Source organism: Nicotiana sylvestris, chromosome 1, assembly GCF_000393655.2.
Source record: "Nicotiana sylvestris chromosome 1, ASM39365v2, whole genome shotgun sequence".
Lineage (NCBI taxonomy): Eukaryota > Viridiplantae > Streptophyta > Magnoliopsida > Solanales > Solanaceae > Nicotiana > Nicotiana sylvestris.
Genome location: NC_091057.1, coordinates 76,955,083 through 76,981,795, shown reverse-complemented (window position 1 = coordinate 76,981,795; position 26,713 = coordinate 76,955,083). Strand labels below are relative to the sequence as shown.

Genomic DNA, 26,713 nt, shown 5'->3' with positions numbered 1-26,713 from the left:
TTGTGGGTGTCACTGATTGAGTTCTCGAAGTGAGGCTGATCTTCTTGAACCTCGGGGTTATGTATGTTGTTAACAACATTATCTGCCGTTTCTTATGATTTTTTCTAAGACAAAAATACTCAAAGCACGTTAGTAAAAAGGCAAGGATCAATTTAATTGCATGGTTGTCTAGGCCCCACGAAGGACGCCAAACTGTTTACCCATAAAACGGTACAGTTGAATTTATACGTGGTTTCTAGACAAGTGAATTAATTTGATCTTGAAAATAATAGAATAAATAAAGAATTAAGCAATATTTAGCCTTGAAATGTAGACGAAACATCAAAGATGACAGTTCCGGGAACAAGATTTCCGGGCACAATTTTGATGAAATCAAAAAGCAAGAAAGTAAAATTGTATTAAGCTTTGTATAGAATGTAATGTAAGTTTGCCAGAAAATTCGTATCCTCTACAATGATAACTAAACTCACTATTTATAATTGTGTCTAGGGAAGGAGGCCGATGATTGTGCCCTCCTTTAATGTCAATTATGAGGGTCAGTAATGAAGATGTAACGATGGACATAAATACCAAATTTCCTATAACGGACCGTTGCTCTTAATGCTGCAGAATATTGCGATGCATAGTAATATGTCAATTTTAATTTCTTAAATTTCGTCTTCAATTAGACACACTAATATTTTTTGTTTCACAAAAGAAATGGAAAAGTAAAAAAGGCTGGTAAAGGTTGTACAAATAATCTCCCAATGTACCACAGTTGTACACCTACGCCCAAAGGGTGGATAAAGGGTGAAAAAAGAGCCTAAAGTGTAGTGGGTTGGGAAAAAGGACAAAAACCCACTACGAGGTAGAGAGTTAAAAAGTACTACTAATAGGAGCACTAGAACAGTGAATCAGACTTTCTAGACTTTTATTTTATTTTTAAGGGGATTATTTAAATTTTGTTTTTGTTGAATAACTGTTGATATAAACGTCTTTGTCTGCATGTAATAGCCTATTTGACCAAGTTTTTTTTTGGTCAAATATGCTTTTTCAAAAATTGAGGCGTTTGGTCAAACTTTTTGAAGAAAAAAGTGCTTTAATGAGAATTAGAAGCAATTTTGGAGAAGAGAAAAAAGTAGTCTCTCTCCAAAAGTATTTTTTTGAGAAGCACTTTTGAGAAAAATACACTTAGAAGTAATTTTTTAAAGCTTGGTCAAATATTAATTACTGCTCAGAAATATTTTTTAAACTAATTAACCAAACATAAATTGCTTCTCACCAAAAGTACTTTTGAAAAAAATATTTTTTAAAAAGAATAGTTCTCACGTATAAACGGATTTTTATAGCTGGCCCAAAAAGCTTATAAGGCTTTGGGTCTTTATGATGCAAAGAAATCTTTTGCTGAAATAATACAGTGTGAGGATTCACAAAGAAACAAAAGAGGGGAAAAAGCAAAGTGAGAGAAAAAGATGACCAAAGACCTATTGGCCTTTGTGTGACATTATTTTCTTTTTTGTTGCTTGTGTAAATGTTTGGTCTTGATGATGACTATTGAGGTTTCATGTCGGTTCTCAGATATGAGGGATTCTTGCTGAAAAAAAGTTGCCTTTTTTTTTCTCTCTTCTTTGGATCCTTACTTTATGGTAGAGCTGTAAGTTGCCAAGACAAAGAAAACAGTTTCTGGGGTTGGTTAAAAATTGAATCTTGAGCTTTAGAGTTTATGTTAATGGTGGATACAAGCTGAAACCAATCAAGGTGTGTATTCTTTGTTGAAAATAAAATTTGACTTGTTTCTTGATGATCTTGAAGTGGAAAGTTTGAAACTTTGCTTTGATTTTGGTGCAGGAAAAAAAAGATCTCTGTGCTAAAGAAGAGTTCAAGAATATCCAGTAACAAAGTTATAATGGCAGATTATGGTTCTATACCATCTCCAACAGATAACTGTAGAAAAACCTCTTCCTCTTTTTTTGGTTCACCGAGGTTGTTCACTGGTTTTGCTACAAAGGGCTTTCCTGATACTGAGTCTATAATGAGTCCTACTTCAATACTTGATAGTAGTAAACCTATATCTGCTTTTAGAAACCCTTTTTGGTCTGATTCTAACTCAAACACTCCAAGATCCCCTAAACCAGATAGTAGAGTTCATTGGGAGAAACTTGACTCAAAAGGGGTTGGTCTTGGCCTTGTTGATGCTCTCATTGATGAAAAATCTGATTCCAAAGAATTGAATCCTGTGAGCAGAATGGTTGTTTTTGGCTCACAGTTGAAGATTCAGATCCCTACTACTTTGCCTCCCTCTTTTCATTCCCCTACTGATTCACCACCTTCTCCTGGTGATTTTGGTATCAAGACCAGAAATTCTCATTTAGGTTCTTTCTCCCCATCTCATATGAAGAAATCTCCATTTGGGTCTTCAAATTCTAACATGGACATCCCAAATTCACCAGGGGCATTCAGTAGTATCTCTGCCGCTGAGATGGAGCTTTCTGAGGACTATACTTGTGTCATTTCATATGGTCCAAATCCAAGAACCACTCACATATTTGATGATTGCATTGTTGAGAGCTGTTGTGGTGTTGTTAAGTACTCTGCTTCAAGAAAAGAAAATGAGCATTTTCCCAGTCTGCCGATGAGCTATCCCTATCCCTCTGAGAGCTTTCTCAGCTTCTGTCACTCTTGCAAGAAAAATCTTGGATTAGGGAAAGACATTTACATGTACAGGTAATCCAAATTTTCTATTTTAAAATTTCAAATTTGCCTAGGGGGTTATAGTTATGCTCATATTTTGATCTGTTTATGAGTTTATTAATGTGGTCATGAGGTTGAGATTTTTCCCTTTTCATGATTTAATTGTTATTTGAGACTTGTTTTAGTACTGTTTCTTGGGCATGGTAATCTTGACACACCCTTAGCAAATTTCTTGTAGCATTTTAGAGTTTCTCCAAAGGTTCTGTATTCTGTAAAAGACCATTTAAAATAGTAGACTATTTTAAAGTATCGTATATGTTTAAGTTTCATGGTTTATTTTAAAGTACTTGATAATTTCAGTTTATAAGTTTATTAATCTGGTATGACTCATGAGGGTGAGATTTTTGCTTTTCTTTTTCATTACTTAATTGTTGTTTGATACACCTTTTTAGAACAGTTTGCTCTAGGACATGTAATCTGGACATTCTCTTTGCAAATTTCTAGTAGCATTGAGAAATTTTGTAGGGCTCTGTATTCTGCAAAAGATCAGAGTAGTTATCAGCTAGAGTTTCACATCTTGTTCTACAATCTTTTATTTTGTGCCTTAAAGATTAGTAATACATTGATAAAACTTTGGAAACTTTCCTTTTTGTAAGAACAATATGTGATGCATTATTTCCTGAGTTGTATTTCTGTACTGTGTTCTTTTTAGAGGTGAGAAGGCATTTTGTAGCAGTGATTGCAGATACAAAGAAATGATGTTGGAAGAGGGAATGGATAAACCAGAGACCGATGATGTATATGGTATCATTTCCTGATAGTAACTGAGTCACTCAAGGCTGATGGCAAGTTTTATCTGTAGTATAACTTGCAAAAAAGAAGAGAAGGTGTTAAGACTTGAGTGACTATTGCAGATTGAAAAACTGTTTTTTGTAAATTGGCATAATTGAATCTGTTTAGATGTATCTGTCATTTTTTTGCCTTATTTTTTTGTTTTTGGTTTAGGGGTAAGAAAATGTCTTTGTTGAGGAACAGGAAAGCTGATGAGATAATATTGAAGTGATTGATGAATTTTTATTTGAAAGAAAAGATGTAGTAGGTGATTATGGTGTCTGACACTACTTTGTAGTATGCTTTTTGAAAGTTTATATAATGATGTTGATTGATGATGTTAGAGTAAAGCTGTTGGCATTATCTTTGATTATGGTATTATAATATACACTAATCAATCCCATAATAATGCACACATCATCATAACCAATGACCTCAATTGAGTAGATTCTTTTCTCTTCTTTGGGATGTCCTCTTTCATCATTTGTTGATTGGCCAAGTTTAGCTATTTTGACCGGGCTTTCATCTTAAAACAATTCAGCTAGAAACTATCATGGTGTAGTATTATACAAGAAATTATTCTACCTATGCTATTGTTTAATAAGTGTGATAACCTAGATGAAATTAAAAAAAAAAAAGAGATACGGATCAAACATAAAAAATTGGGCTAGTGGCCTCGTGTAGCAACTACCCTGTGTTCTTGTTAAGTTCCATATAAATGGTAAATTATATCACTAATATATGGTTTACCCACTTCCTGCATTTGTTCATAGAATTTTTAAACTGCACTTGCAAATAATTTTATGAAGTTGGTGGTTATCACACTTTGTTGAGTTTCCAAGTTCAACTTTTTGAAGATATGGTTTAGATGTGCATTTCAAGTGAAGTTTTCAAATATTCAACTTTCACCCACAAATGTTGTACTTTAACAAGAATTTTTTTATTTCAAGAAAGTTACAATTACTCAAACACAAAGTCGAATTCAGAAACACGGTTTGTTTTGTTCTGATAACATGTTAAGTTGTCTCGCATCATTTATGAATTTAGCGCTACAGAAAAGATGGATTTTATTTTTTATTTTTTCTCAACAAGTTGTTAGTCTGTTGAAAATGTTAGGAGGAGCTAATTGGCAATGTTGGGCTAATAGTCTTAGTACCAATTATATGGTGCTGAGTTTCTTGCTCTTTTATGAACCTGTAGTAGTACTAGAAAGAAAGCAAATGAAATATACTGGTCCCGAAGAGTAATAAAATCTGAAAGTGCAGAGGAAGGTATATGAAGATGGTTGGAGAAAAGGAAACAGGCATGGGGCTGAATGCTGATCACAGGTGAGTGGTGACTGATGAAATCTGAGAGAGCTGCAACAGTCCCCAACAACTGAAGAGATAAATAATGAATGCAAGTTGGGAATTGGGACCATTACGGCATGATGTAACTCATTTACCAACTTCCCACTCTACAGTACTCTTTTAACCTACTTGTTGGCTTCTTGCCCTTGTTATTCTCTCCAATTTTACCCAATCATTTTACCCCCTAGGGGCAGCAGATGCACTGTATGCATAGAATGTAATGGAAGTTTCTAAACATGTCAGACTAAACCTAGCCCGCCCATGTCTGACCCAGCCCAGTCCATTAGCAGACTGATCCGGCCTAGGGAGAAATTCAAAAATAGTCAGATTTATAATTGGTCGTTCAAAAATAGCACAGTTTCAAAAGTAATCGAAATTTAGTCACTTTTTATGTAAAGATAAATCTGAGCGAAAATACTGTTCAAAACCCGGAAAATACGACAGTATATTATGCTAGAGTTCCAGCATAACTATACTTGAACTCCAGCATATTATATTGGAGTTCCAGGATAAGTATGCTGGAACTCCAGCATAATATGATGGAGTTCCAGCATAAGTACACTAGAACTCCATCATAATATGCTGGAGTTCCAGCATGTATACCGATCCAGCATAATATACTGGAGTTTGGAGCATCGGTGCTCCAGTCTCCAGTATATTATACTGGAGCCAGCAAAGTATACCGGTCCAGCATAATATGCTGGAGTTCATATACAGGTGCACCGAACTCCAGTATATTATGTTGGACCGGTCTCCGTTGCAGTAAAATAGTAGCTATTTTTCATTGACTTGGTAAACGCTGGCTATTTTTGAATGACCAGTCCGAAAACTGGCTATACCGTGCTATTTTTACTCCAGCCTGTCCTCCTTAAAATTAATGGACTAAGGTTGGGTTAAACAAATTTCCAGAAACCACTATTGTTTGGTGGTTATTAACTAGCTATAGCTACCATTTACTAAATTACTTCCTATATCTAGATTTCAGTTATTATAGAGTGTATTCGATGTATTTAAGCTAATGTATTCATGAATACAATAGCAAAACTCGGCGGAAATCAGGGAATTCCAGCAACCACATAGACTGTATTCATATGTATTCGCGAATACAGTAACGTAAATCAGCGGAAAAAAGGTCTCTTTAGCTTTTTAAAAACGGTAAGTGGATCAATTAACGCGATAGAATCCTAATATAACTCAACAACCTTAATTATAACACGCAAAACATGTATTTCTAGTTATAGAAAAAAATCTCAGCCGAAAAACACCACAAAACAGAGCAATCTTCAGAGATTTCAATCCATTCTTTTTTTTGGTATAATTCGTGGAATTTCTAGCACGCAAATATTGTTCGAAATTCATACACGTATATACAAAAATATACTGAAATTTGATTTTATAGATGTAAAGTTTAACAGTGCTACTTCATCATTCTGGCAAGTGGAACAGTGTGAATAACTATGTCGATTATTCGATTGAGGGGATATTGATAAAGGAGTCTGCGACGTACAATGATTTTGTAGCATCGATTTCGAAGCAACTTGCCATAGATTTGAGCTCAAAGTCAATTAAAATTGAATACAAAGTGGAAGAAAATTGCACGCCAATGGAAATACACAATGACATAGGTTTCAGGGTGTATATAGAGTTGAAAAAAGAGAACAGAGAATTCGGGATGTATCCTTTGTGTATAACAACAATGGACAAAGAAATTGTAGTTGGAGGTAGTTTAATTCAAGGCGACCTAATGTGAATAGACGGAATAGATGGGGTGAATAAATTTGATACAATTGATACACTTGCTCTTGAGTCAGTCAATTCAGGTGAACCAATTGATATGTTCGAACTGGAAAGGGATTTGATTATTTCAAAAACTAACCAAAGAGAGGTTATGGTTGGACAAGTAAATAAGGATAAGGCCACATTGAAAGCGGTGATGGAGCATTATGCAATTGCTAAAAGGTTTCAATTCCGGGTTGCTAAGTCTAATGCTATCAGGTTTAAGTGTTCTTACTTACAACATGTTGAACAACATGTTTTATTCAACTGTATTGATATGTATTCTGAATTTTTGTATGATGTATTCATGGCAGAATTTTTTAAAATACAACATGTATAATATATGTATTTGACAATATATGATTTCCTTCGTTATATTTTTCATGTATTAGTGTTTCTGTACCCGAGTTTGCTAAAACAATTATATCATGTATACATATGTAACACTGTATTCATATGTATATAAGTGTATTGTCTAATCATGTATACATATGCATCACTGTATTCATAACATGTATATGAGTGTATTCTATAATTATGTATACATATGCATCACTGTATTAACATGTATATGAGTGTATTCTATAATTATGTATACATATGTAACACTTATTCATATGTATTGAAAAAAGTTATAGTGTATTCAATAAACAAACATTGTATTTCACTGTATGTTTTCATATAGACAACTTTGTTGCCAAATGAAAATACCGGGTGTACGTAGACAAATCAGTTGTAGTTTCTGTTTATATTTTATATCCATACATAACTGATTGTATGTAAATCATAAATGTATTTACAGCTATACATTATTATGTATTTCAGAGCATTAACAAATCACAAATGTTCAAAGTGAGGGAGTTCAATGATAAGTATACATGTCCGTTAAAGGATAAGGTGTATGAGCAACGTCAAGCAAGTAGCAGCCTTATTGGTGGTATGATTAGATCCAAATTTACTAATTATAAGAGGAAAATACCCCAAAGGATATAATTGATGATGTAAAATCAGACTTTGGTGTAGATGTTAGTTACATGTTGGCGTGACGGGCTAAAGAAAAGGCAATGAATTTTTTGAGAAGTGAACCGACAGATTCATACAATAAATTGCCAAGGTACTTATATACACTGGATATGACATATCCTGGTTCGCATATTAGAATAGTAAAATAACCAAAAAATGAGTTCATGTATTTGTATATATCGTTGTATGCTTTTATAAAGGGTTCGATCTCTATAGACTCATCGTGGTTGTGGATGGTAGCCACCTAAAATTGGCATACACAGGGACATTCGTCTCAGCTAGAACGTTGGATGGTGCAGGTGAGTCTTGTTAATATATATATATATATATGGATTATAGTAAAATTTGTTAAGTTTACAGCCTAATATATATTGAATGATACTTTTATATATGTATGAAATTGTATTTATAGGTCACATAATGCCACTAGCTTATGGTATTGTTGATTCAGAGAATGATGCTGCTTGGTCGTGACTCTTTGAGTAATTCAAGGAAGCATATGGTGAGATAGAAAACATATGCACCGTTTCATATAGGAATGAGAGCATCATCAAATTTGTAGCGAGAGTGTATCCTACGGTACCCCATCTTGCTTGTATATGGCATTTATGGAACAACGTATATAAGAAATTCAAAAAGAGTCATTCAAAGTTGAGCGAGATATACTTCTCGATGGCAAAAGCATACACTCAGGATGAATTTGATAGTCTAATGGAAAAGATGGAGAAGGTAGATATTTGGGTGAAAGAATACTTGAAATTAGCTGGTACGAAAAGTGGGTTAGGTTGTATGCACCTGTTAACATGACTGAGTACAAATATGAAGTCAAAACAGTGAGGAATAGTAGTAAAAGTCCCCTAATTGAAGGGAGAACTCAAGAGGGTTTCTTAGAGGTAAGGTCCTTGGTCCCTAAATTCGTTTTCATTATGATTTTTAACGTTGTAAGCTTGAAATCTATGGGAAAATCAGTAGCAAATTGGAAGTTAGGGCTTGAAAAATTGGAGACCTAGAATTAGGGATTTGAGGGGTCATTTGTGGGAGGATTTTGGTACTTTTGGTACGAATGAACTCGTGGGGGTATAAGGATTCATTGATGTAAATTTTGTCGGATTCCGAGACGTGGGCTCGAGGGTCGGGTTTGGTAAATTTCGGGATCTGTGTTGTAATTTGATTTTTTTTGAGTGAGCGTTGTTCCCTTAGTATATTTTGATGGTTATGTACTGATTTTGGTTAGATTTGGAGCATCCGGAGGCCTATTCGAGAGGCAAAGGCATCGCTGGCTAGAGTTTGGACCGGATAGAGGTAAGTAATGATCGTAAATACTATCCTAAGGGTATGAAACCCCTGATTTCACATTATTGTGCTATTTTGAGGTGACACACACGCTAGATGACGAGCGTGGGGGCGTGCACCGTTAGGGGTTGTGACTTAGTCCATCCCGTATGATTGTTTAACCACATATTTGATTGAAAACTTTTTGCTATCATCATGTTTTGGGCTGAATGCCATATTACGGCCTCGTACCAACTGTTTTGGACCTTTAGGGATTTTTACTACTATTCCTCACTGTTTTGACTTCATATTTGTACTCAGTCATCCTGTATTCTACTGTTTTCACAACTCAACCATACTTACTCTGTTCTGACATCTTAAATGATATCTTGGGTTGAGCATCATATTTTACTGTGCCCGAGTGACTTTGAGAGATTTTTGATTGAGTGAGGCCGAGGGCCAGTGTTGTGAGGTTATTATGGGATCTGGCTGTGCGCCGTAGCAGTATTGTGCTGATTCATGATTATGAGGCCGAGGGCCTGAGTTGTTACGCCACGAGGTGGCTTGATATGAGGCCAAGAGCATGTTTGATTATGCCACGAGATGGCTTATAATTGCGCTTGGGCCGTAAGGGGCCCCTCCTGGAGTCTGTACACCCTCAGTGAGTGCGGGTACCTAGTGTGAGATGTGATATAGCTCGAGGGGCTGATGTTGTTCCATGTTATTGCCCGAGGGGCTGATACGAGTGAATGTGAGATAGCCCGAGGGGCTGATTCTATTGGTATTTTGCCCGAGGGGCTGATTTATGTATCTATCTTTTCTCCCTAATTTCATTTACTCGTTTAAGCTGCTAAAAGATGTTTTAAAGAGGGTTTTACTGAACTAAGATGTTTCTACAAGCTTTTACTATTTTATTACAATGTTCTGGTATTATACTGCCTCTTTGTAGCATTTTGCTATGTTTTACGTGTTTTCTTATCGCTCAGATGCCTTTACTTTTATTACTTACTGAGTTGGCATACTCACATTACTCCCTGCACCTTGTGTGCTGATTAAGGAGTCTCGGGCCATGCTAGCGAGGGTTGATTTGCTTCCACCGCAGGCTTATTCGGAGTTGACTATGTAGCTGCTCGGCATTCGCAGCCTAGTGCTTCTCCTTCCTATCTTTATTTTCCTTGTACTAGCTTTGTACTAGACTGTGTAGTCTTTTCATTCTCTTAGACGGATGTTTAGATGCTTATGCCTAGTAACACCCCAATGTCAGGCTGTGTTGTTTCCGCAATTGTTCTGTTTCACTCTTTATTTTGGGATTTATAGTTTATTTATGACTTAAATTCAATTATTATAACTGTCTTAAATGGTTTGAGGGTATGTGTCAGCTGGCCTTGTTTCACGAGAGGCGCCATCACGACCGGGTCCGATTTGGGGTCGTGACAGTATATTTCTCTATTTAATGTAGATTATACCATTGACTGAACACTTGCATATGGTGAACGATGAAGGAAGGCTTACACCGTTTGCCTCCTAGAGAAAAAGTGCAATTGTAGGCGGTTCCAAGTTGATGAATTATCATGCCCACATGTTTGGGCTATCTTGAAAAGCAAGTTTATAATGCCAGAAGATTTTTGCTAGGACTATTACAAACCAAAGAGTGTTGTAATGACATACGAGGTAAGAGTGTATCCACTGCCCGACCGAAGTGAATAAAATATACCAACACATATGTCAGAGGAAGTTGTCTTACCACCCAAATGGAAAAGACCTCCTGGAAGGCCAAAAAGAAGCGCGATAAGCCGTTCAGTGAATTGTTTCAGAAGAAAAATTAACATTCATATAGTATATGTGGTCAGGGAGGACATAATAAGCATACTTGTAAAAAGTCTCCACGTAGGAGTTAGTTCATGTTCTATATTCAATTATTGCAATAACAATATGTTACATATTTGTTCAAGTTTTATATTACATTTTGATTTATTGGTGTATCAAAATTTTTAATTTCAGATCACTAAATTTTTTTTTAGTGATATCTTTACAAATTGATTTATATACAAAAATGAGGTATAACAGGTCATCAAAAGTTCAATGCATTGAATACATACCACATATATAGTTAAATACATATATAAATCTGAATACATAAATTATATTAATTAAAAAGATATGAATATATTCTACAATTCATTGGAGATATACTGTTGAATATATATTGCTGAAAAAAACAATGGAACAGAGTGAATCTTTGAATTATAGAATTACATTGAAAATAGTTAAATAGAGTGAATAGATTGAAAAAGTAGAAGACACTAATATACATGAAATACAATGAAAATACAGTGAATAAATTGAAAACATAGAAAACAATAACTATAGTGAATACAATGCATAAAGTGAATACATAACTTGCATTGCAAATTTACTACTAAACATATATGGGAATAACATAACTGATATTAGTTAAAAATATATCTGAATACATAAAAATATATATTGGACTACACTGAATACATACTGATGAATACATATAGTTGGATAATTTAGTGAAACACATTGAAGCTTTAGATAAATTGAATAAACTGATGAGAACATAACTTGGAGGCTGTTATGTATTCCTTCAGCAACATCTTATAGACAAAAAAGTTATGTATTCTAAAAACAAAATAGGTTGACTAAAACCATCATGTGTTCTTTAATAAGCTTCAAAAACTATCTTCACAAAGGACTATTCTTCACAGAAAACTATGTTAAAAAAACTATCTTCATAAACTATCTTCAGAGAAACCATCTTCAAAATACATCTTCACAGAAAACTATTCTAAAACTATCTTCATAGAAGTATCCGAATCTGTGATTTGCCTAAGAATCTTTGAGGGTGCTTCATTCTCGCTTATGGCACCGGGTCTATCTTCCGCATAGCATAGTCCCAAATGAGGGCACCATATCTTTGACGGAGTAAATTGGCATCAAATGTTGTTTGTGGAACCAAACTAAATGTGCTCGGATACTCTACGTATGCCGCGACATGCAACCCACAATCCCTGAAAATGTAGATTGATACAATTAATTATAATTCATATTATTAGTGTTATAAATGATAGAAGTAAGAGAATTGAATACATACATGCTCCCAGCCTTTTGTTGAGGCAGATTCGAAATGAATACAACATCAAAAGGATCAGTTTGTGCCTTGTCATTGTATGCTGGTTCACGAGACTAATCTATGCCTTGCTTATATCTGTAAAAACCATTGATCGATAGATATAGAGGTACAAGCTTAGCAAGCTTATCTATCTCAAAACCCACATAGGCATCATGACCTGTTGATCGGTATATATACATTGATACATCTTTTCTTGAATGAGACAACTGCCAATATCCAATAAAGTTTGTCCTGCAACTTGACTAGTATCAAGACATTGGCAACCGTATGCCATGGTACATTAGCTAGAAATCTGTAGCCCCTTATGTACTCACATAACATATTTTCTTCTTTGGCTGCACTTGCATTACTATCTGTATCAGCATACCTGTCGAAGATTTTAGCAATTTTTATCTTGAATATACAATCAACAGTTGTATATTTGAATGTGGTGGTTTGGTTGTACATGCCTTTCTTTATTAGGTAGTAAAATATGACATCAGTATGCTATATATAAAGTTGAATACATAGTGTCAGTACATTGAATTAAAACAAGGAAAACAAACTTCATTGAAGAAACTTTATATATACAGGTATTGTATGTTGAAGAAACTGATTATAGAAGTCAGTATTGCTTAAAACAAATTGAATATAATGTGTATGGTTAGATACATACTGCTGAATACATTTGAGTTTTCACTTTGCATACAGTTAAATGCATACTGATAAATAAAATACTACTCTCAATAAGGCATACAGTTAAATACCTAAGGAAGAATACATACTGCTTTTAAAAATTTCTAGATAAAACAGTGAAACAAAATGAAATCTGAATATAGCTAAATACACTGAATTCACAGAATTTATTGAATTTAATGAGTACTAGATAAAACAGTCACAAACATTAAATATAGTATTTAATTGTATTTCTATTAATATAGAATACGTCGGAATACACTGTGTTCAAAAATATGAATATAATGAATACATAATTTGTATGTCATTAATAAAACTGTGAAATACAAAATTAGACAAACTAAATAGAGAAATATAAATTAACTGAATGTACAAGGGTTTTATCTTACATAGTCATTCAATAATTTACCGTCAAATGAGAAAGGTAAAACCAATTTTTTGAAGTGACTTCATCAACTCCAAAATCCAACGTTATAGGCAATGTTGACTTGCTTTTCTTGTAATGGTCTTTCTTATCCTTTCTACAAGGAATTGGAAAAAACATTATATACATACATAATAATTGATAAAACCATATTATATAGATAAAAAAAAAAGCTTACTTTTGATCATGTTTAGCAAGAATATCATCACGAATCCATTTCTCGTATTCCCGAATTACTAATGGTCATCTTCAAAGGGGTAAATTTGGTAAAATATGAGAGTCAACTTTACTGAGGTACTTGTGGTTCATCGAAGTCATTAATAGCAACATTTAATTATAGTTATCATGGGGAAATATATCATAACTTTATAATACATATTTTTTGTATAATAATTTACTAACCGGCGGAGCCGAAGTTTGACTCGTAAGGCGAAGAATATCATCGATTTGGATGTTGAGTCCTATAAGAGGGTAAGGGGGTTGAATCAACAAGTTTTGCTGCTTGACTATCATAATTCTAGTTTCTGGAATTTGACTTGGAAGGAACTCATCCGCCAACTCAAATTGTGATACATGTACTTCTATGGGTACATCCTCGTCAGTTTTAGGTGGTATGATATACGACACCTTCGATGTAGTAGGCCCCTCCGTTCTTACTTCACCACAAATAGGATTAACCTCTGTAGATGCATTTAACGTGTCTCTACTTGAAATAACAGGTGGGTGTTGATCTACAACAACCCAGCCGGTCGTTTCGAGAGTTGTAGCCCAGTTCCTCCGTTTTCTGCTTCTTTTGTGTTCTACAACTGTATTATGACTTACCGGGTTAGTTGATTCGGGTCCGAAGTGATTTCAAAATGAATTGAGACACTTAGTCTCTTATTTGAAAGCTTAAGTTGAAAATGTTGACCAGATATTGACTTATGTGTAAACGACCTCGAATTTGAATTTCTATAGTTCCGTTAGGTAATTTTGGAATTAGGAGTGCATCCGGATTGCGTTTTGGAGGACTGTAGAAGAATTAGGCTTGAGATGCCAAAAGTTAGAAATTTGGAAAGTTTGATCGGGAGTGGACTTTCTGATATCGGGTTCAGAATAGATTTTCGGAAGTTGGACTAGTCCGTGGTGTCATTTATCACTTGTGTGCAAAATTTGAGGTCAATCAGACTTAATTTGATAGGTTTTGACGTCGTTTGTAGAACTCGAAAATTTCAAAGTTCATTAGGCTTGAATCAGTGTGTAATTCGTGTTTTTGGTGTTGTTGAAGGTCATTTGAAGATTCGACTAAGTTCGTATGATGTTATGGGACGTGTTGATATGTTTGGTTGAGGTCCCGAGGGTCTTAGTGAGTTTCAGGTGGTTAACGGATCATTTTTGGCCTTGGTGAGATAGCTGATCTGCTGCTGCATTTTGTTTTTGGTTTCCTCTTACGCATTCGCGAGAGGGGCCTCGCGTTCGCGAAAAGTGTTTCTGAGATGGTAAATTTTTGTTCTACGTGTTTGCAAAGGAGAAGATGCGAACGCGTAGGGTATGGAAGTGTGTGCATTGCGAACACGTGAGTTGTGCCGCGTACCGAAAGAGGAGTGAGGCAGTTGGGGCCGCATGTCCTTGTTCTACGCGTTCGCGATGTGATGGTTGCATTTGCGAAGTTTTGAGTTGGTAAAGCATCGTGTTCGCGAAGCAGTTGTCGCGTTCGCGAAGAGTAAACTGGAGAGGCAGTCCGAGTTGGTCTACGCGAACGCGAGAGGACGGTAGCATTCGCGAAGAAGAAAATCTGGGCAGACAGTGTTAAATTCAAAATTGAGGGCTTGAGCCCATTTTTCATATTTTGAGCTAGAGATCACAGATTTGGGAGATTCTTGAGGGGATTTTCGCGGAGTTGATTTGGGTAAGTGTTTCTTGCTTGGCTTTGGTTAAATCCTACGATTATATCTTTGATTTGATGTTACATCTCGAATTTGTGTACGTTAACCAACGTAGACTCGGGGATGAGATCATCTTGACGTTAACGTACTTACGCTATTTATAACAAGCAATAAATAAGTGTTATGAAGTATAAGGGAGTACACAGATTGAAGAAAACGAGTTTCGTTGAAAGTGGCCAATTTGGAATAAAATACGGGTCGAGCGATAATACTCGATAATTATGAACTAGTACCATACAAGGTACCATATGACCACGGTAGTTTAATATATATATGAAGTATTTTAAAAATAAATAGAATTTTAAGTAATTTGTGATAATTTTTAAATTATGCAAGTAATTGATTAATTACCGGGTAATAGAACATTACCCAATTAACTAATAAGTGGATAAATGATTAATAAATTATTCCCAAACACATGGCAAGCATCCACCATGTCAAGAATGTGACTAATAAGTCACTTATGCCTAGATGGCAACCTAGGCATAAATGAAAAGTGATGACTAACTAGGTCAGATGCTAAAGTCTACTATGAATCAAAATGAATTCAATTCTTTCCAAACTTCAAAAGGACAGAAACGTGTTCCCCTCCAATTCTCAAAAACGTTTTCCTTTCAATTTCAAGAAACCAGAATTGTTTCGTTCCAATGTTTTTAAGAACTAGAAACAAGTTTTCGTCCATGAATTTCTAAGGAGCGGAGGCCAATTTCATTCAATCAATGAAGGTTTTCCAACAAAATATTATACGGAGTTTTCCCTACTCCAGGTATGTTAAGGCCCTCCCTTCTTTCTTTTGGGATGATCCAAATTATACTGAAGAAACGAGCAAATACTCAGTTTCTATAAATTACTCTATTCATAGAAATAGTAGGGGTGTCTATATTCTTGATTCACCATGAGAATTATTATTATCTTTTTTTCATGGGTCTCAGAATAATACACAGTTGAAAAAGTTTATCCGAAAAAAATATTGAGATTATTACGTATTTTTCATGCATTTCACTCATTTATACATGTGCATTGACCCATGACTAGATGACGTTATATACGCGTATATGTGTAAATATATGTATATGGGATATGGGAAAAAGTTACGGCGTTATATACGCACCACCACCTCATCAGCTGGTATATGTTGATGATGTTGCCCATAGTGGCTGAGACGATATGATGGGATGCCCTCAGTGGCTTAATGATATTATGTACACCCATACCTATGCATGGCACGATATTTATATGCACGTGCATGACATTATAAACGTTTCAGAATTTACAAAGTTATTCAGATTTAAAGATGTGTTTCTGTATTCCATGTTTCATCTATATCTTTTACGTACTAATTTTCATGCCTTACATACTCAGTACATTTTTCGTACTGACGCCCTATTTTACGGGGCCTGCATTTCATGCCCGCAGGTATAGGTAGGCAAGTTGACAGACCACCTTCTTAGGATCCCTGATCAGCGAGAGTTGGCGTGCTCCATTTGATCCGGAGCTGCTTTTGATTTTGGTACGATATGTTCGTATATATATATATATATATGTATATGTATATGGATATGACGTGGCTCAGTCCCATCGTTGTACAGTTATGTTTCTGTTAGAGGTCTGTGGATAGTATGTCTAGTTGGGTTGTATGTGGCCTTGTTGGCTTTTGGTTTTGGATGTATAATTGTCTATAGCAGCCTTGCTGGCTCGCCCACTGTATTCTGCATGTATATGTACATATGCCTTGATGGCAGTTTTCCTTTACGTATGTTAATTTCGTAATGAAGCAGATGTTATTCAGGTTCATATCTTAGTTGCATGCTTAGGGGTGTTTGACAGGTAGGACTCAGGCACCCGTCGTGGCCCATGTTTTGGGTCGTGACAAAAGTGGTATCAGAGTAGTTCTGTCCTAGGGTTCTCTTCAGACCATGTCTAGTAGAGTCTTGTTTATAAGTGTGGGTTTATGGGTATGTTGTGCACCACACTTATAAATATGAGGCTACAGGACATATAGGGTGTTATCCTCTCTTTTTATCTCAAATCGTGCAATGCAAGAATTCATGTTCCTAAAGATATGTTATATTTTCAACGATGCCTCCAAAGAGTACGGCCACCCAGAAGGGAAAGTCTATGGCTGGTGAGACAACTAGTTGAGCGCCACGAGTTACCAGGGCTCGGGGAGAGTCTCATGGTGAGGTTCCATCTCAGACTTCACATACCCCGCCCTTTTCGGAAGAGCTTTGAGGGGCACCAGCTCAAGCGCCCACCCCTGTACATTCAACACCTCAGTCGGATGCACCGGGTCAGGAGATAGAGATGCTATTCAGTTATTGACTGATTAGTAACTGCACAGGCTCGACATCAGGAAGTAGGTATTGGTCACGCAAACAGGTCCGTGAGTGCGACGGGACGTGACTTCATTAATTTAGACCCTCTAGTATTTATTGGGGCAGATTCAAACGAGGACCCTTAGATATTTATTAATAGAGTGCAGAGGACGTTACAGGTAATGAAGGCCACTGCGACTGAGTCAGTTGAGCTAGCTTTCTATAGACTCCGAGATGTTGCAGTTAATTGGTATGAGTCTTGGGAATTGTCTAGAGGTGAGGATGCCCCTCCAGCGGTATGGAAAGAGTTTATATAAGTTTTTCTTCGTCATTATCTGCCACCAAAGCTTAGACGGGCCAGAGTTGATAGGTTCTTGACCCTTCGGTAGGGTAACATGAGTGTTCAGGAGTACAGTCTTCAGTTTGATTCATTGGCTAGGTATGCTCCCACTATTGTATCTAAGATGGAGGATCGGGTTCACCGGTTCGTGATGGGATTAGAGCCTTACTTGTTTAACGATTGTATGTCAGTCTCACTTCAGCCAGACATGGATATTTCTCGTATTCAGGCATACGCTTAGGGTGTAGAGGAGCGTCAACAGAAACAGAGGACCGATCATGAGCATGATAGGGCCCAGAATTAAAGAGCAAGGCCTTCGGGTTCTTCTGGTGAGTTTCGAGGTGATCAGAGGCAGCAGTACTTGAGGTATCCATCCCAGCCCTCGGCTAGCGTGCCCCCTCAATTTGGCAGTAAGAGATTCGATCGTTCCACATACTCAGGGTCTGGTTAGAATTTCAGGGCCTCAAGTTCTCAGTATAGGGGTAAGTCAAATCAGATGAGGCCACCCTTGCTACGATGTACTCAATGTGGTAAGCAGCATACCGGGCAGTGCCATATGAGGTTAGGTGTTTGTTATACTTGTGGTTATCCGGGCCACGTTATAAGGGATTGTCCAATGAGAGGTGGTGCAAGCATAGCTCAGCCGTCGGGATCTGTAACTAGTTCGTCATCATCAGTACGCCCCCCTGAGCAAGGTCCACAAGCACCAATGAATCATGGTAGAGGCAGAGGTAGAGCATCTAGCTCGAGCAGCCCTCAAAACCGCATTTATGCGTTGGCAAGACGACATGACCAGAAGTCATCGCCTGATGTTGTTATAGGTATATTATCAATCTCCTCATATGATGTATATGCACTGATTGACCCAGGTTCCACCTTATCATACGTTACTCCGCTAGTTGCTGGTAAGTTTGGAATAAAACCTGAATTGATTAAACCTTTTGAGGTATCTACACCTATTGGGGACTCGGTGATAGCTAAGCAAGTATATAGGGGTTGTATAATAGTACTTCATGGTTGATATACCAGACTTAATAGAGTTAGATATGGTAGAATTTGATGTTTCAATGGGTATGGATTGGTTGGCTTCTTGTCATGACAATGTTGATTGTAGATCAAATATAGTCCGATTTCAATTTCTAGGGGAGCCTGTTTTGGAGTGGAAAGGTAACACGGCATCGCCGAGAGTTAGATTTATTTCCTATCTCAAGGCAAAGGAGATGATCAGAAAGGGTTGCATTTATCACTTAGTTCGGGTTCAGGATGTGGAAGTGGAGTCACCAACCATTCAGTCCATCCCTGTGGTGAATGAGTTTCCCGATGTTTTACTCGATGAGATTCCGGGTCTCCCGCCAGAGCAAGAAATTGAGTTTTCTATTGACTTACTACCAGATACTCACCCAATATCTATTCCTCCCTATAGAATGGCCCCCGCATAGCTGAAAGAGTTGAAAGAAAAACTAAGGATTTGCTTGAAAAAGTTTTTATCAAACCTACCACGTCACCGTGGGGAGCACCTGTTTTGTTTGTGAGAAATAAAGATGTCTCCTTACGAATGTGTATTGTTTATAGGTAGCTGAATAGGTTGACGATCATGAATAAGTACCCGCTCCCGAGAATTAATGATTTATTTGATCAGTTGCAAGTTTCCAAGTGTTTTTCATAGATAGACTTGAGGTCTGGGTACCATGAGGAAAGGGTTAAGGATGAAGATATTCCGAAGACAACATTCAGGACTAGATATGGGCACTTTGAGTTTTGGGTTATGTCATTCGGTCTGACCAATGCCCCAGCAGTATTCATGGATTTGATGAACCGTGTGTTCATGCCTTTTTTAGATCTATTCGTAATTGTATTTATTGATGATATATTGGTGTATTCTCGTTCAGAGGATGAGCATGATGAGCATCTGCGTACTATGCTCAGAGTTCTACAAGAAGGGAAGTTGTATGCAAAATTTTCTAAGTGTGAATTCTGGTTGAACTCTGTAGCTTTCCTTGGGCATATCATTTCGGGTGAAGGCATCCGGGTGGATACACAAAAGTGAGGCATTAAAGACTTGTCCTAGACCCACAACACCGACGGAAGTTCGTAGCTTTCTTGGTTTTACAGGATATTACATGAGATTTGTAGAGGAATTTTCTTCCCTTTCAGCACCTTTGACAAAGTTGACTAAAAAAGGAGCAAAGTTTCAATGGATTGATGCTTGCAAATGGAGTTTTCAAGCATTAAAGGACAGATTAATATCATCACCGGTTCTAATGCTTCCAGAAGGGACCGATGGTTATGTGATCTATTGTGACCCTTCAAGTGTTGGATTGGGTTGTGTGCTGATGCAACATGGTAAGGTTGTGGTTTATGTTTCTAGACAACTAAGAAAGCACAAGAAGAACTACCCGACCCACGATTTAGAGTTAGCTGCGGTGATTCATGCACTAAAGATGTGGAGGCCCTACTTGTATGGCATTCATGTTGATATCTATACGGATCATAAGAGCCTCCAATACATCTTCAAGCAAAAGGAATTGAATCTACGTAAAAGGAGATGGTTGGAGCTACTTAAAGACTATGGCATTGATATTTTATACCACCCGAGGAAGGCGAACGTAGTAGCCGATGCCCTCAGCCGTAAGTCTATGGGTAGCCTGTCGTATTTGCAGCCAGAAAAGAGGGGAATAGCTCATGAGGTTCATCAGCTAGCTAGTCTTGGAGTTCGGTTACTGGACTCAAGTAACGTTGGAATTACTCTTCAGGATACGACAACATCCTCTTTAGTAACTGAAGTAAAGGAACACCAGTACGAGGATCCTGTGCTAGTTCATTATAGGGATACCACTCTTCAGAAGGAGAAGACACCGTTTGAAATTACAGAATATGAGGTCCTTAGATATCAAGGGCGATTATGTGTGCCTAATATTGCAGAGCTGCGTCGACATGTTATGGGAGAAACTCACTATTCTCGTTATTATATCCATCCAAGAGCAACAAAGATGTATCATGACATTAAAGAAGTATATTGGTGGGACAAAATGATAAAGGATAAAGCAGAATTTGTTGCTCAGCGCCCTAACTGTCAACAAGTTAAGATTAAGCATCAAACCCCAGTGGATTATTGCAGGATATGGAGATTTTGACTTGGAAATGGGAAATAATCAATATGGACTTTATCATACGCTTGCCTCGTACCTAGCGTAAGTTCGATTCAATATGGGTGATTGTTGATAGGCTTAAAAAGTCAGCCCATTTTCTGCCCGTTAGAACTACATATTCCTCAGAGGATTATGCGAGGCTTTATACCAAAAGAGATAATACGACTACATGGTGTCCCTGTATCTATTATCTTAGATAGAGGAGCTTAATTTACAGCTAACTTCTGGAGGTCCTTCCAAAAAGGATTGGGGACTCAAGTAAGTCTTAGTACAACATTTCATCCTAAGACAGACGGACATGCTGAGCGTACTATTCCGAAACTGGAGGATATTTTACGAGCTTGTGTAATAAACTTCAAAGGTAGCTAGGATGATCATCTGCCGCTTATTGAGTTCACATATAATAATAGTTACCATTTCAGTATTCAGATGGTTCCATACGAAGCTCTTTATGGGCGGAGGTGTAGTCGCCAATACAGTGGTTTGATGTTGGAGAATCTGGATTACACGGGCCAGACCTGGTTCAGTGAGCCATAGAAAATGTAAAGTTGATTCGGGATCGACTATTGACAGCTCAAAGTCGTTAGAAGTCATATTCTGACGTGAAGCGATGAGATTTAGAGTTCGGGGTTGATGACTGGGTATTCTTAAAGGTGTCACCTATGAAAGGTGTGATGAGGTTTGGAAAGAAAGGAAAACTTAGCCCACAGTGTATTGGGCCTTATAGGATCATTCGGAGAGTGGGACAAGTAGCTTATGAGTTAGAATTGCCCTCGGAGTTAGAGTCTGTCTATCCGGTTTTCACGTATCAATGTTACGGAAGTGCATTGGCGATCCTACCCGAGTAGTGCCCATAAATGATGTACAGGTTACAGAAGACTTATCATACGAGGAAATTACGGTTGCCATCCTAGACCGACAAATCCGTAAGCTACAGAATAAGGAGGTAGCCTCCGTGAAAGTACTTTGGAGAAACAACAATGTGCAAGAAATAACTTGGGAGGCCGAGGAAAACATGAAGTCTAGATATTCCTACTTATTTCCTCCTCCAAAGAAGGGTCCGACTGAGAGGTCATAATCATAAGATACATGTATAAATTCTTGTGTTGGTTATTGTCGTTGGTCATGTGAGGCCATTGTCGTTATTGATAATTGTGGTCTGGTGTGGCGTTGGATTATTAAGCTTCTACAGGGAGAGTTGGTAGTAGTGCTGTTACAAAGGCGACCCTGCCAAAGTTATATGGATCATAGGGAGTTGAACATTCGAGGACGAATGTTTCTAAGGGTGGAAGGATGTTACATCTCGCGTTTTTGTACTTTAAAATTTCGTTTTCAGTTAACTAACGTAGATTCAAGGATGAGATTATTTTGACATTAACGTACTTACGCTATTTATAACAAGCGATAAATAAGTGTTATGAAGGATAAGGGGGTACATGGATTAAAGAAAACGAGTTTCGTTGAATGTGACCAATTTGGAATAAAATATGGGTCGAGCGATAATACCCGATAATTATGAACTAGTATCATGCAAGATACCATATGACCACGGTAGTATAATATATATAAAGTAGATATGAAGTATTTTAAAAATAAATAAAATTTTAAGTAATTTGTGGTAATTTTCAAATTATGCGGGTAATTGATTACTTATCGAGTAACAGAACATTATCCAGTTAACTAATAAGTGGATAAATAATTAATAAATTATTCCCAAACACATAGAAAGCATCCACCATGTCAAGAATGTGACTAATAAGTTCCACCTAGGCATAAATAAAAAGTGATGACTAACTAAGTCAGATGCTGTTTCTATGAATCAAAATGAATTCAATTCTTTCCAAACTTCAAAAGGACAAAAACGTGTTCCCCTCAATTCTCAAAAACGTTTACCTTTCAATTTCAAGAAACTAGAATTGTTTCATTCCATAGTTTTTAACAACCAGAAACAAGTTTTCATCCACGAATTTTTAAGGGGCGGAGGCAAATCTGGTTCAATCAACGAAGGTTTTCCAGCGAAATATTATACGGAGTTTTCCCTACTCCAGGTATGTTAATGTCCTCCCTTCTTTCTTTTGGCGTGATCCAAATTATATTGAAGAACGAGCAAATACCTAGTTTTTATAAATTACTCTATTCATAGAAATAGTAGGGGCGTCTATATTCTTGATTCCCCATAAGAATTGTTATTATCTTCTATTCATGGTCACAGAATAATACACAGTTGAAAAAGTTTATCCGAAAGGAATATTGAGATTATTACGTATTTTTCATGCATTTCACTCATTTATACATGTGCATTGACCCATGACCAGATGGCGTTATATACATGTATATATGTAAATATATGTATATGGGATATGGGAAAAGGTTACGGCGTTATATACGCACCACCACCTGATCAGCTGGTATATGTTGATGATGTTGCCCACAGTGATCGAGACGATATGATGGGATGCTCTCAGTGGCTTGATGATATTATGTACACCCATACTTATGCATGACACGACATTTATATGCACGTGCATGACATTATAAACGTTTAAGAATTTACAAACTTATTTAGATTTAAAGATGTGTTTCTGTATTCCATGTTTCATCTATGTCTTTTACGTACTAATTTTCATGCTTTACATACTCAGTACATTTTTCGTACTGACGCCCAATTTTACGAGGCCTGCGTTTCATGCCCGTAGGTGTAGGTAGGCAAGCTGATGGCCCCCCTTCTTAGGATCCCTGATCAATGAAAGTTGGCGTGCTCAATTTGATCCGGAGCTGCTTTTGATCCTGGTACGATACGTTCGTATATATATATATATATATATATATATATATGTATGTATATGGGTATGACGTGGCTCAGTCCCGTCTTTGTATAGTTATGTTACTGTTAGAGGTCTGTGGACAGTATGTCTAGTTGGGTTGTATGTGGCCTTGTCGGCTTTTGATTTTGGATGTATAGTTATCTATAGTAGCCTTGCCAGCTCGCCCACTGTATTCTACATGTATACGTACATATGCCTTAATGATAGGTTTCCTTCACGTATGTTAATTTCGTAATGCAGTAGATGTTATTTAGTTTCATATCTTAGACGCATGATTAGGGGTGTTTGACAGGTAGGACTCAGGCACCCGTCGCGACCCATCGGTTTGGGCCGTGACATTTTATCATCTAAATTGTGATTTGGGTGGAAAATTTGGGGAAGAAGATGAAGTGTTCTTGAGTTAGAATTTCAGGGTTTTGAATGAGATTTTGTTATCGGATTTGAGTAAATTTTGTATGGTTAGACTCGTAAGTGAATGGGCTTTCTAGTTTTGTGACTTTTGTCGAATTTCGAGATGTGGACCCGGGGGCCGAGTTTGAGCCGAATTCGGATTTTAGGATATAATTTGGTATTTTTCTTATGGAATTGATTCCTTTAGCCTATATTGATCGTATTGTATTGCTTGTGGATAAATTCGGGATATTTGGAGGCCGATTTGAGAGGCAAAGGCATTGCAGAATAGGATTTTGCTTGTTTGAGGTAAGTAACGCTTTCAAACATGGTTCTGAGGGTTCGAAACCCCGAATAATGGTCATGTGATTGGTATCGAGGTGACGCACATGCCAAGTGATGGGCGTGCATCATGAGAATTGTGATCTGGTTAATTCCATGGCATTGTATAGATGTCACACCTCCCTTTTTTACACTACAACCCCGGAGAAGGGTATAAAGGAGTTTTTCCAATTAAAAGACAATCGAAATGGGATTTATTTATTTAAAGATTAAGAGTCGCCACTTGGGAGATTTATGGTGTCCCAAGTCACCGGTTTAATCCCGAATCGAGGAAAAATTTGACTCTGTTTAACAGTCCGCGAACCAGAAATCCGAGTAAGGAATTCTGTTAACCCGGGAGAAGGTGTTAGGCATTCCCGAGTTCTGTGGTTCTAGCACGATCTCTCAACTGTTATATTCAGCTTAATTATCTGATTTTTAAAACATGTTTTAACCTATGGTTAAATTTTAACTTTATAACCGCTTTTATTTAATATTTTTAGGAAGATTCAACGTCACATAAAATGCGTTTTGAACCACGTCACATAAATGCACCCGCAGTCTGCAATACATCTTATCTAACGTTGTTCGAATTTAGATTTGGGTCACATAAATGCGCACCCGAGTTTTAGTAGTTATAAATCACAACTACATCACGGGAGCCATACCCGTAGCCATGATAATTGTTTAATTAACGCGCATAAAGTAAACTACAAAATTCATTTTTATTGATGGCCTAGGCGTGCTACTGACAGATAAGTAATAAAGTAAATGATTAACATTATAAACTCAACTTTCTATATTTAATGTCTAACCCCACAACCCATTTCCAGTAAATTGGACCAGATGATTACGACATCTAAATGCATGTATTTCATCAAGAATATCAAAGAAATTTAATAAACAATAATAAAGTTTCAACGGCCCAAATATAAGAATGTATGGAGTGAATCAAATCACAACAAGAGCCACTTAAAAATAGTTATCCTTGCCTTGTAGTTACAAGTCTATAAATTGATTTCAAACTAATAATCTCCAATTCACAAACGAAACTAACAACGCTTGAAATTGTCTACTACTGCTAGATAATTGAGTAAACCAATAAAACAGGACAATGAATATAGAACTCTTGACTCCGTTTCTTTCAAATCCAAACATAATGTTGCACTAGCCGAATTAACCGATCAAAGAAGACAAGCCAATTACGGTGATTTCTGACCAAGAACAATTAGTTTAAAACATTCATAACACAAGAAGTATATACAACAAATAGTCAGGCTACTAATAAAACCACATCACTGATATATTAAGTCAAATTAAAAAAAACTCTCAAGCACATAAGGTCGCCAAAATAAGTGAGGAGGAAGTCAAGAAATGGACCTGAGATATGCCCTTTTTTAAAACGAGTAGGATCAGTTAATACAAAGATATGCTCCGCCCGACTGTGTGCGCGACTCGGTGATGAAATTTGATCGAAAAATCAGCTATAAAATTAGGGACAATAATCGCGAGCTCCGACCTCGACTGACAGCCTTACTTGAACATCAACTCCAACATTTGAAAATCGAAGCCAACGTAATAGACTAACTTCTCATTATGTATTCTGAGTTTGGAATTAAAAATGAAGCTAAACCATCTGAAATCCTTTTTTTGTTTTTTGATTATATTAGTGAAACAAAATCAAAAAGAAGGAAAAACTCGAATTAAAAGCCATGGCAAAGGAAAATCTCGAATCAAGAACGTTATTTCTTAGAAGAAAGAGGAGCTATGTGTGCGTGTGGAGAAGATGGTGGTGGGGTGGTGGCTGTTGGCTCGGGCTGGTCGGCGTCGCAGAAGTTCAAGGGGTGGGCTGGTTTTTGGGTGTTCTCTTTGAGATTCAGAAAAAATGGTCGTTTGGGTGGGGGTTCTTGAAGAAGATAGACGATGTAGGGAGGGGGGGTCGAGGTTGTTTTTTGGCGTTGATTTTTTTAAGAAGACGATAAGGATCGTCCTTTTTTTAAGGCTGCGCAGCTTTTTGTTCGTTCTTCAGCTTTTTTCATTTTCTAGTCTTTAGTCTTAGGCTTTTTTTATATTGTAGGTGCTAGGTTTTGGTAGGATTTTAGGTTAAGGGGTATGGGCCTAGGAATTATGGGCTTGGAAATTGTGGGCTAGGTCCAAAATTAGGCCTGAAAATGGATTGCTCGAGCCCAAGTTCTATTCTTTCCCTGCGAACGAAATTAAAAATACGGGCCCATTTATTAATCCTACTATTCAAATAATTACTAAAATAAA

At 36.9% G+C, this 26,713-nt stretch overlaps 1 protein-coding gene and 1 long non-coding RNA gene across 4 annotated transcripts; one reads left to right on the top strand and one right to left on the bottom strand.

Moving 5' to 3' along the window:
- The first annotated feature begins 1,371 nt into the window (after window positions 1-1,371).
- LOC104224595 (FCS-Like Zinc finger 8-like) lies at window positions 1,372-3,836 on the top strand. The gene is made up of 3 exons (XM_009776280.2): window positions 1,372-1,737; window positions 1,828-2,703; window positions 3,383-3,836. Exons 2-3 carry the CDS (start codon window positions 1,886-1,888, stop codon window positions 3,486-3,488), a joined length of 924 nt encoding a protein of 307 aa, XP_009774582.1. The 5' UTR covers window positions 1,372-1,737; window positions 1,828-1,885; the 3' UTR covers window positions 3,489-3,836.
- A 7,747-nt stretch (window positions 3,837-11,583) lies between these two features.
- Window positions 11,584-26,459, bottom strand: LOC104224596 (uncharacterized). 3 transcript variants are annotated; one of them, XR_011403109.1, is made up of 5 exons: window positions 25,823-26,459; window positions 13,356-13,424; window positions 13,143-13,274; window positions 12,040-12,445; window positions 11,584-11,956 (listed from the first exon to the last, which is right to left on the bottom strand). It is a non-coding gene; the product is annotated as an uncharacterized lncRNA (long non-coding RNA). The 3 variants fall into 3 exon arrangements; XR_011403133.1 differs by lacking the exon at window positions 25,823-26,459 and adding an exon at window positions 13,580-13,980; XR_710386.2 differs by lacking the exon at window positions 13,356-13,424.
- Window positions 26,460-26,713: the final 254 nt, after the last annotated feature.

What these genes read in the sequence shown, in the direction of transcription:
- LOC104224595 (XM_009776280.2), top strand. Translation starts at nt 1,886, where the DNA reads ATGGCAGATTATGGTTCTATACCATCTCCAACAGATAACTGTAGAAAA. An exon ending in AAAGACATTTACATGTACAG is followed by an intron (nt 2,704 to 3,382) that starts GTAATCCAAATT and finishes TGTTCTTTTTAG; the next exon opens with AGGTGAGAAGGCATTTTGTA.